The 11,786-nt window shown below is 39.1% G+C and overlaps 1 protein-coding gene across 1 annotated transcript; it reads right to left on the bottom strand.

The window, feature by feature from the left end:
- Window positions 1-7,589: 7,589 nt before the first annotated feature.
- Window positions 7,590-11,017, bottom strand: LOC109193786 (MDIS1-interacting receptor like kinase 2-like). Its single transcript, XM_019344601.1, has 6 exons — window positions 10,646-11,017; window positions 10,206-10,354; window positions 9,990-10,133; window positions 7,916-9,845; window positions 7,639-7,829; window positions 7,590-7,604 (listed from the first exon to the last, which is right to left on the bottom strand). The coding sequence occupies exons 1-6, from the start codon at window positions 11,001-11,003 to the stop codon at window positions 7,590-7,592; spliced, it is 2,787 nt and encodes a 928-aa protein (XP_019200146.1). The 5' UTR covers window positions 11,004-11,017.
- Between the last annotated feature and the right edge of the window lie 769 nt (window positions 11,018-11,786).

The raw sequence follows: 11,786 nt of genomic DNA, 5'->3' as shown, positions 1-11,786 counted from the left end.
AATTGTTGCTATGTGAAACTAACAGTGATGCTCCCTACTATGGCCTCCCATTGGCAAATGGTTAGAACGTCTTCCAAATAGAGAGCTGTTTGTTTCCAATGTGGTACCAGGCAGGCAGGCATGGATAATGTATCTGCAACAAGCTTCAAAAGAGCAGCGAAGGATGCATCTCTTGCATCCATCTTACAGTTGTACATTGTCTGTAAATGCAAAAATGTTCGTTATCAGTGAAAATATGAAAAATTATATATAGACATGCAAGAGATGAGAACTCGATCACAACTCAAGGTATATCTAAGATTTGGTTTTATAATCAACATGAATAATGGGTCTTACCACCTTCATTATATTAATTGCATTTCATAACAACAAGCTAAGAGGTTCCACATTGCCTACTTCCTTCTTCCAAACTGCAATTTCCAGTAAATGCCCATAGTTTTAGATGTAGAAAGCTAAGCCCCATATATAACTTAAATATATAGATGCTAGTCAAGGACTCTGTGCGCACGCCATCTCACATTCATTCTTGCCCTTCATAGTCAGCATCTTAAGTCGCTGTCAAGTACTGTAAAGAAAAGCTTTATCTGGAAGCTAGCTAGTGTGACTCCATCTTATACCTTCAATACAAGCCAACAAGTTAAGATAGCAGTACACAAATCTTTAAATGTGTGTGTGTGCGTGAACTAAGAAGAGTAGAAATGAAGACTTGAACCCAAAACCTGATCCGGAACAGAGTAGTTTTTGTTTTCCACCAAGTAGCAATCATCATTTGCCCTAACAATTCATTAGAAGAATACTTACTGACCACTTGCCACTACCACAAGGACTATTTATTTTCACAATTTCTTGTGACATATCAGCAATGTTTGAGCTCTCAACCTAAAATGCAAAAGTATCTGGTCATATATATTGGTCAAGAAAGACCATCCTATGTCTCCTGTAGAATCATAGCTCACTAAAATACTCACTACAAATAGATAGGGGGACAAAATGATGGTTTACCTTGAATAGTGCAAAAATTTATGGATTCCGAAATTCATGACCAAACAACTGGCTTAAAGTGATCTCAGGGAAAAAATTGGGGAAATCCCTTTCCTTGGATAGCATCACACAAACTTGTTGCATAGTTTGGTGACATTGAGGATTGGAATTCATACAAGAGACTGCTATCTCTACAACCAATACAAGTTGTTTCGCTTTGTGTCTTTGTGGAGTGGAGAGTCGAGGGTCCAACATATCCTTCAAAAGAATTCCATTGGTTGCTGAGAATGAGGATGAAGAAATGCATGTAACAAGGTCACCCAGATGTTTCCCCATAATCACTTCTAGTGTTACAACTCCGATCTGAAGCTATATACTACATCACAATTGCAGTTTACCTCTGCAGTGTAAGCTAATTCTGCAAATAAGTGCCTAAAATATTAGAGCACATATAAGGTCAAAAGGTAAGAAAAGAGAATAACAAGAAAGAATAGTGTAGTAGACCTAAAGCTCTGTATCCCATGATTCCAACAAATGTAGTCCAATTTCATGAGCCTCGTTCTGCAGTAAAAAAAAAGGTCAGTTTGTTAAGAGAATGTACAGTACAGGCATTTGAGTGATATATAAAACAAAATTTACCAAAGTGGAGTAGGAGTCGAAGGAGTACTTAGTGCTGGTCATATCACTCCCTATAGTTTACAGTATATCTTCTGCCATTAGTTTGTGATCCCTACCGATCTGAAGAAAACACATGCATAAGGGTAAAGCAAGCTTCATTTTCAATTCACATATATTTTCAATCACCAGGTATATATGATATGAGGGTAATGAAGTTGACCAGTACCCATATATGGATTTGCAGGCAGATTTGTTTTCCCATGATTTATATAAACTTTGACTAATTCATCACCTGAAAATCAAGCAGCGAAAGATTAAGCTACTAAATTGGGTATTCAAGATAATTATACAAATAAAATACCATAATACAACCTGTTAAAGCAGTGAGTTACCTCTGTAGCTCTCTCTCATTCTGTGTGTCTATAGAGCTAGTCAACTACTCCTTAAATATAAGAAGAGTCTGAACTGATATGGTAAGCAGATATTTAGATCCCTAAAATATGGGATAGTCAATCACAGAGAATATTCTCCCAATATTCTATAACACTCCCCCTCAAGTTGGAGCAAAGATATTGATCATGCCCAACTTGTTACACAAATAACTAACTCGGGTTCCAGTAAGGGCCTTCGTGAATAAGTCCCCAAGTTGTTCTCCTGTCTTCACAAATCCTGTGGAGATTAACCCTTGTTGTATCTTCTCACGTACAAAGTGACAGTCAATTTCTATGTGCTTAGTTCGTTCATGGAACACCGGGTTTGATGCAATATGAAGAGCAGCTTGGTTATCACACCATAGCTTTGCAGGAATTGGAGCTTTGAAACCAGACTCATACAAAAGGTTGTGTATCCACATCACTTCACTTGTTGATTGTGCCATCGCTCTATATTCAGACTCTGCACTCGAACGAGATACTACACTCTGCTTCTTACTTTTCCAGGAAACCAGATTACCTCCAAAGAAAACACAATATCCAGTGGTTGATCTACGATCCTCTTTGGAACCTGCCCAATTTGCATCAGTAAAACACTCAATCCGAGTGTGACCATGATTCTTATACAATATTCCGTGTCCCGGGGCTTCCTTTAAGTAACTCAAGATGTGCTCTACAGCTGCCCAGTGATCAATAGTCGGAGATGACATGTACTGACTCAAAACGCTAACCGGGTATGCAATATCTGGACGGGTTACGGTCAAGTAATTTAGCTTCCCAACCAATCTCCTATACCTCTCAGGATCTTCAAACAATTCCCCCTCCTTTGTCAATTGCAAGTTCGGTATCATGGGAGTATTGCATGGTTTAGTCCCAAGTTTTCCTGTTTCAGAGAGTAAGTCAATAACATATTTTCGTTGAGATAGTAATATGCCTGTTTTGCTCCTCATAACTTCGATACCCAGGAAATACTTCAGTGGTCCCAAATCTTTTGTTTGGAATTGACTATGAAGAAATGACTTGAGAGACAAAATCCCTTCGGTGTCGTTCCCTGTAATGACAATGTCATCTACATAAACCACCAACCAGATGATACCTGTTTTGGACCACTTGTAGAACATGGAATGATCCGATTTGCCTTTCACCATCCCAAAATTCTCAACAACCTGACTAAACTTGCCAAACCATGCACGTGGACTTTGTTTCAGCCCATACAACGATCGCCGAAGACGACATACTTTCCCAGACTCCCCCTGAGCAACAAACCCAGGAGGTTGCTCCATGTACACCTCTTCATGAAGATCCCCATGCAAAAATGCGTTCTTGATATCAAGCTGATGCAAATGCCAATCATGAATGGCAGCCATTGAGATGAGTAACCTAACAGAAGTAAGCTTAGCCACAGGTGAAAAGGTGTCAGAATAATCAACTCCATAAGTTTGGGCATATCCTTTAGCCACAAGACGGGCTTTCAATCGAGCCACAGACCCATCAGAATTGACTTTGACAGTAAACACCCATTTACAACCAATAGGTCTTTTACCTGCAGGCATAGTGACCAACTCCCAAGTACCGTTGTGATCCAAAGCGTTCATCTCTTCAAGCATGGCATTTCGCCACCCAGGATGGGACAAGGCGTCCCTAACAGTCTTAGGAATGGATATAGAATCAAGGGAAGCAATGAAAGAACACGAGACAGGTGACAGCCTATCATATGATGCAACAGAGGATATAGGATAAGTACAACTACGTTTACCTTTCCGGGTAGCAATCGGACGTTCATCAACCAAGACTGGAACAGATGACACAGAGGTGGTGTCAGGGCATGGAGCCGAATCTGGAAGGGGAGCGGGAGGCGGTGCCGGTACGAGTGTGTCAGGCCGAGGTCGACGAGAATACACATGTAAGACAGGAGGGGTAGGAACAGACGCCGTGACCGTATACACCAATATATCTTCCTCCTCCCCCTTACGAACAACCTCTGGAGGTGAAGGAAAGAAAGGGACGTCCTCATGAAAGGCAACATCAATGGAAACAAGAAACCTTCCAAGCTCAGGAGAGTAACACCTATACCTTTTTTGCACACGGGAATATCCAAGAAACACACACTTCAAAGACTTGGGATCTAACTTGGTGACATGGGGACGGACATCCCGAACGAAGCATACACAGCCAAATATACGCGGGTCAACATGGAACAAAGGTTTTGAAGGAAACAGAGTGTGGAAAGGTGTTTCCCCACCCAAGACCGCAGAGGGCATCCGATTGATCAAGAAACAGGCTGTGGAAACGGCATCAGCCCAAAACTGCTTGGGAACCCCCATTTGAAACATCAAGGCTCTTGCAGTTTCAAGCAGATGCCGATTTTTGCACTCAGCGACCCCATTTTGAGAAGGTGTATCAACACAAGAGGACTGATGTAACATACCATTCTGACGCATATAAGAGACAAAAGGGAGCGAAAAATATTCTTTAGCATTGTCACTACGTAAAATTTTGACAAGAACATTAAATTGAGTCTTAATTTCAACGCAGAATCCACAAAACACCTCAAAAAGTTCAGAACGAGACTTCAGTAGGTATAACCATGTGATTCGAGAAAAATCATCAACAAATGTAACAAAATATTTAAAACCGAGTTTAGAGGTCACAGAACACGACCCCAAATATCAGAATGCACTAACTCAAACGGAAAAGACGCTCGTTTGTAAACCCTAGGACTCAAAGGCACACGATGGTGCTTGGACAACTGACACGACTCACAATGTAAAGAAGACAAACTTGAAAACTGCGGACACAATTTCTTCAACAAGGGTAGGGAAGGATGCCCCAGACGACAATGAGCTTCTATTGGAGTGACAACACCCGAACAAGCAACCGGCTCCCGCTTCGTGGCGTCAAGAACATAGAGGCCCCCAGACTCGTGCCCCTTACCAATAACCCTCTTCGTCAAAAGATCCTGAAACAGACAATAATCAGGGAAGAACGTAACAGAACAGTTTAAAGTACGGGTAAGTTGGCTGACCGAAATTAAGTTGAATGAAAAATTAGGTAGATGCAAGACAGAAGACAAGGGGAGCGAAGGGATGGGCGTAATGGAACCGGACCCAAGAACATGAGAGGCAGAACCATCTGCTAAGGTAACGGGGGAACTATGTGGGCGAGAAGAAAGCGTGGAAAACAAACTAGAGTTACCTGTCATATGATCCGTGGCACCCGAGTCTATCACCCACTTGGAGGAGGATGAGAGAAGGCACGTAGTTGCATTACCTGAGTCAGCAATAGCAGTGACTGAAGAGGATGAACGCTTTAAAGATTCTTGATACTGAGAGAACTTGGCAAACTCGTCGGCAGATACAGTGATCAACTTGGAAGATGCCTCAGGTGTGGATGCAGCATTAGCAGTCGGATTTCCTCGCTCCCTCAACCATCTCCTACAGTCCCGTTTTATGTGGCCAGGCTTATGGCAATAGTGACACACAATACCACCAGAAGTGTATCCCTGGGAATTTTTTCCATTCCCACTGCGAGGATGACGGCCAACGAGAGCATTGTTGGATGGGATGGTAGCCTCAGGCACACTTGGTTGCGATTGCACCGACCGACTCAGACGTGGAAAAACATTAGCAAGAGAAGGGATGGCAGAGCTACTAAGAATTGCAGACCTCGCCGTGTCAAACTCAGAAGGGAGACCTGCCAAAAAACTCAGAACAGCCAATTGTTCACGTTGGTTTTGCTGCTCTTTAATGTCAGCGGTGAATGGCATAAGCTGATTAAGTGCCTCATAAGTCTTCTTAAATTCCATAAAGTATGTAGGGAGAGACAAATCATGTTTTTCAGCACAGAAAAAGGACTTACAAACATCATAAACACGAGTAATATTCCCTTTCCCAGCGTGTAAGTATTCCAAATACTCCATCAACTCTTTAACAGAGGCACAATGACTAATGAACCCAACAATACCCTCATCAATGGAATTACGAATTTGTAGGAACAAACGGGCATCATCCCGTACCCAAGTAGAATCTTGGTCAGCCAAAGGTTTAGACAAGTGGTCACTTTTATCCAAACTAGTAAGATAAAGCTTAATGACGTGAATCCATTCCAATTAATTAGAGTCATTAAGCTTACAATCCGTGATTTTAGAATTAACAGGAACTATATCAGTGACAACCACAGACGTATTCCCAGCCATACCCACAAATTTAGGACCACAAACAGAGCAGAAAACACAAAAAAAAAAAAACGGAGCCGAATGGTAACGAAACAACCTGACTGTAGAATCGAAAAGACCAACGCAAAACTGGTCCAAACTGAGCCCGGAACCGAGATCCCCGAACTCAGGCGACCCTGGAAAGACCGGCCGGAAAAATTTCCGGTCGCCGGAGAGCCCTCAGGCGCCGGCGTGTGGCGGCGCCGGCGGCGGCTGTCGGTGGCGCGTGAGGGTCACGCGCAGGTCGTCTTGGCCTGAAAATTTCCAGGCAAGGTCGCCGGACGACGGCGAGTGGCGGTGGACCGGCGGTGAGAACAGGAGACGCCGGAAAAAAAAATTTTTATTGCCCTGGCTCTGTTACCATGTTAAAGCAGTGAGTTACCTCTGTAGCTCTCTCTCATTCTGTGTGTCTATAGAGCTAGTCAACTACTTCTTAAATATAAGAAGAGTCTGAACTGATATGGTAAGCAGATATTTAGATCCCTAAAATATGGGATAGTCAATCACAGAGAATATTCTCCCAATATTCTATAACACAACCAAACTAGTCCACCAGATCAACAACCTTTTAATTGCATTTTGTTTATTCAAAACATATCTTTAATTAAGTAAAACTAATAACCATAATCACAATTCATAAGCATTCACATATCACAAATAGCATAGATAGATAGTGATAAAACTTGTTTAAGATAACTTACTTTCAATGGTGTAAAATTCATGGAGTATAGCAGGAAATTTCAAACGAAGCAATTCAACTGCCTGCCTTATTGTGATCTCTTTCGTTGGATATAGAAGCAACAGAGAAACTTGAAAACAACAGTGCAGTGAATGATGCATCTCCTGCATCCATCTTAGCGATGTCCATTGTCAATCTGTAAAAGCAAATACATTATAGACATGCAAGAGATGAGCAAAAACTCAGAAATCAAGAAATAACTAATTAATATTATTAGATTCTATAATCAACATGAGAGGGCATTGCGAATTGAATGCGACCTTGTTTGACTGGCAGTTGGTTACCATTTGTTTTTGATCGATCTACGTACTCATCTTAAAACCACAGACATTATTGTTCCAAACTGCAATGTCCAATAAATAGCCATAGTTTTAGACAAAAGCAACAAATGTAGGCTGCTAAGCCCTATATATAACTCAAATAGATAGGGATAAAATGACAGTTTAGTATGAACTTACCTTGAACAGTGCAAAAATTTATGAATTTGGAAATTCAAGACCAAACAACTGGCTTAAGGTGATATCAGGGGAAAATTTGGGAAAATCCCTTTCCTTGGATAGCAACATAGAAACTTGTTGCATAGTTGGCCGATATTGTGGATTGGAATTCATACAAGATACTGCTGTCTTTGCAACCAACACGAGTTGTTGTGTGACATTTCTTTGTGGAGTAGGTAGTCGAGGATCTAATAGATCCTTAAAAAGCATGCCCTCAATTGTTGAAAACGAGGATGAAGAAAGGCATGTAATGAGGTCTCCAGGATGTTTCCCCATAATCACTTCAAGTGTTACCACTCCAAAGCTATACACATCACATTTGCAGTTTACCTCTGCAGTGTAAGCAAACTCTGCAAATAAATATCAAATATATTAGAGCATATCTAAGGTCAAAAGGGAAAGAGAATAACAAGAAAAAAGATATAATGGTGCAGACCTGGAGCTGTATATCCCATGGTTCCAGCAATTGAAGTCCAATTTGATGAATCAAGGCTCAAAAATCTTGCTGTCCCGAAATCGGATACATGAGCTTCATGCTCAGAATTGAACAGAATATTTTTGCTTGATATGTCCCGATGAATAATAGGAGGTAAACAATCATGGTGCATGTACGATAAAGCTTTAGCCACAGCTTTGACCACATTTATCCTTTCCAACCATCCCAACTGGAGTGCTTTCTCATCATCACTCAAAATTTGTGCTAGACTCCCCCCTTGTAAATACTCACAAATCAAGAATGAATGTCTATTGTGAGCACAAAAGCCATAGAGCTTCACAATATTTCGATGCCTCAAATTTGTTAATGCGCTTATCTCATTTGAAAAACTTCTGAGATCATGCCACCTTTCATCATCTTGCAGGTCTAATGTGTGAAACTTCTTCACGGCAACAATCAGACCACTAGCTAGCTCGGCCCTATACACACTTCCATGCCCTCCTACACCAATGCAATAACTGGAGTCGAAGTTCCCTGTTGCTTCAATGATGCTTTCATACGTCATCTTTCCATCAAAGCTCCATAATGTGAACAGATCTTTAGTAAAATCTCTTTCCTCCTCCACTCTATTTCTCTTCTGACGTGGAAAAATAACAAAAATGATAATAACCACCGTCAATAGAAAAAAACTTCCCAAGACTACCGATATGATTACAACCAAATTTCTGTTTTTGCCGTCACTTTGGCTGAGCAAGGAGCAAGGCTTTAAGCCGGAATGATTGCCACATAAACCTTTGTTATTACTTAAGGCGGAATATGGTGCTTGTAAAAATGCTTTGGTGTTAGGGATAGGACCTTCCAAGTGATTGTAAGATATATAAACAGAAACTAAAGCTACACATTGAACAATGCTTGATGGAATGGAGGCTGACAGATTATTGTGTGATAAGTCCAATGTCTGTAAGTTTGTTAATCCTCCAACTTGTGGTGGTATCTGAGAAGAGAGCATGTTGTGACTGAGATCAAGATTTTCAAGGGATTTCAAGCTTAGCATATCAGGAGGAATCTTGCCCACAAGCATATTCCTGCTCAGATTCAATGTAATTAGTCGTTGGCATCTTCCAATTTGTCGGGGAATTGAGTCAACAAACTTATTAGAAGCTAAGTTTAGCTCTGAAAGCAAAGATAGTTCTCCAACTTCTAGTGGTATGTTGCCAGTAAGTTTGTTATTATCTAAATTTAGCACATATAACTTGCTCAACTTTCCCAAACTTGTGGGAATCCTTCCAACCAACTGATTTGATGAGAGATCAAGATACTGCAGTAGAGGTGCATTGCCGAGATCAAGTGGGATATTTCCAAGAATTTTATTGCCCGCAATCTTCAATGCAGTAAGATTTGGACAAAGAGCCCAATTTGAAGACAGTTGGCCAGAAAAGTTATTGTAACTCAAATCTATGTAATTTAGAGTTGGATATACCCCAAAAGCTTTTGATACATCTCCAGAGAAGTCATTTCTATCAAGCCTAACTCTGTAAAGTGTTGTACAGTTCATCAAGCTTTTGGGAATGTTTCCACTAAATTTGTTGTGAGGAATAGTTATAATTTCTAGTGACTGGCCAAGACATAAATTATTTGGCAAAGAACCCGTGAAATGATTTTGGCCAAGATTAAATACCCTTAAATGAGTGATATTATCAAACTCAGATGGAATTTTGCCATTGAGATTATTAAAAGATAGCCCAAGCACCTGAAGAGATTTTAATTTCCCCAACTCCTTAGGGATAGATCCGTTGAACTGATTCTCATCTAGACCTAGATTTTGAAGAGATTTCAATTTCCCCAACTCCTTAGGAATGGATCCATAGAGTTGATTTTCCCATAGGTATAAAGTTATCAACTCTGACAAGTTCCCTATTTTTGAAGGAATGTTGCCTGAAAGATTGTTTTGTGAAAGATCTAGCCATGTTAAGTTTTGCAAGTTCCCTATTTTTGAAGGAATGTTGCCTGAAAGATTGTTTTGTGAAAGATCTAGCCATGTTAAGTTTTGCAAGTTCCCAATTGAAGCAGGAATTTGACCACTAAGGTTATTTGAATATAACCATAACCATTGAAGAGATTTCAATTTCCCCAACTCTTTAGGGATGGATCCATATAGTTGATTCATCTCTAGGTATAAAGTTATCAACTCTGACAAGTTCCCTATTTTTGAAGGAATGTTGCCTGAAAGATTGTTTTGTGAAAGATCTAGCCATGTTAAGTTTTGCAAGTTCCCAATTGAAGCAGGAATTTGACCACTAAGGTTATTTGAATATAACCATAACCCTTGAAGAGATTTCAATTTCCCCAACTCTTTAGGGATTGATCCATAGAACTTATTTCCATGTAAAGATAAATATTTCAATTTTGACAAGTTCCCTATTTCTTGAGGGATCTGGCCTGACAGATTGTTACTCAAAAGAGACAACACTTTTAAGTTTTGCAAGTTTACAATTGAGATAGGGATTTGCCCACTAAGGTTATTTGAAGACAACTCTAACACTTGAAGAGATTTCAAGTTTCCTATTTCCTTAGGAATGGATCCATAGAGTTGATTTTCATCCAGAGATAAATTTACCAACATTGACAAGTTCCCTATTTCTGGAGGGATTTGACCAATGAGAGTGTTTGAGGAAAGATCAATAATTTCTAAATAGGCCAAGGATGAAAAATTTAGTCCCCTAAGCGTACCTCGTAAGCCGTATCCAGTAAGGTTCAAGCCTGTAACGCTTTCATTAGTATTGCAGTGAATTCCAATCCAGTTGCAGTGGCTGCGACCAACCACCCATGATGCCAATAGGTTTTGGCTTTTGAGGTCAAGGCTGGACTTCCACGTCAACAGAGATGCCACTTCTTCATTTGCTATTTGCAGATTATTTGCAGGCAATGATGAATTGGCCGACTTTCTAGCATGGAAATGGGAAGATGAAATTGGATGAATGGAAAAGAGTATAGTAAGCAGTAGGAGTATTATATATGGGGGATTTGCCATTGGGAAAGGATGGATGACACAAAGTAGAAATAATAATGGTACTGGGAGCAAAGACATGGGAGTATATATAGATGTTTAATTTGTGTGCATTTTTTTCATTTGGGCGAGTCACTTCGTGTCACTAAATCAAGGTCATTCACAAATATTATATAGACGTAAAAATTTATGTTTTGAATAATATGATGGTGATCATGAGAGTGAAAATTTTGATGCATCATATATTTGTCTAATAATTTTACATTTTTTCAATTACACTTATATTGAAAAATATTATATATTTCTTAAAAAAGTATTTTTTTTTTTAAAAAAAAAAACATTATATGCTTTGTTTTCAAAGTATTACATTTCTCATTGAAAAATATTATATATTGTTTAAAAAAATATTAGGAAAATGGTTCAATAAACTTACTATAAACAAAAAAAGCAATTAGGTTATTAAATTATTAAAAAAAAAAAATTGCAAGAATATGATTATTGTGGGGAAGATGAATTAAGATGTGAGCTACACTTAAAACGTAACTTTCAAAGACAAAAACATTAATTCTTGGCATAGTAAATTTAAATGTTTAAAAAGAAATTTAGTTGTCCAATTAAATAATGTCACATTAAGAAGGAAAGATTGGAAGAAAAATATAAGGATGAATATAATGTAGCATTATAGATTATTCTTATAATTAATTAACTAATAAATACACAATAAAAAAATATTAAATTAATTCCTAAAAGTTGAATATAATAAATAATGGCATGTAACAATAATCCCAAAATAAATGGAGCCAAATATCAGTACTATCTATAAACTTGAGTGGCATTTACAATACTTGTTTAGGCAATAATAGA

Source organism: Ipomoea nil, unplaced genomic scaffold (genome assembly GCF_001879475.1).
Source record: "Ipomoea nil cultivar Tokyo-kokei standard unplaced genomic scaffold, Asagao_1.1 scaffold0222, whole genome shotgun sequence".
NCBI lineage: Eukaryota > Viridiplantae > Streptophyta > Magnoliopsida > Solanales > Convolvulaceae > Ipomoea > Ipomoea nil.
Note: the sequence above shows the minus strand (reverse complement) of the source record. Positions and strands in the feature narration are given on the sequence as shown.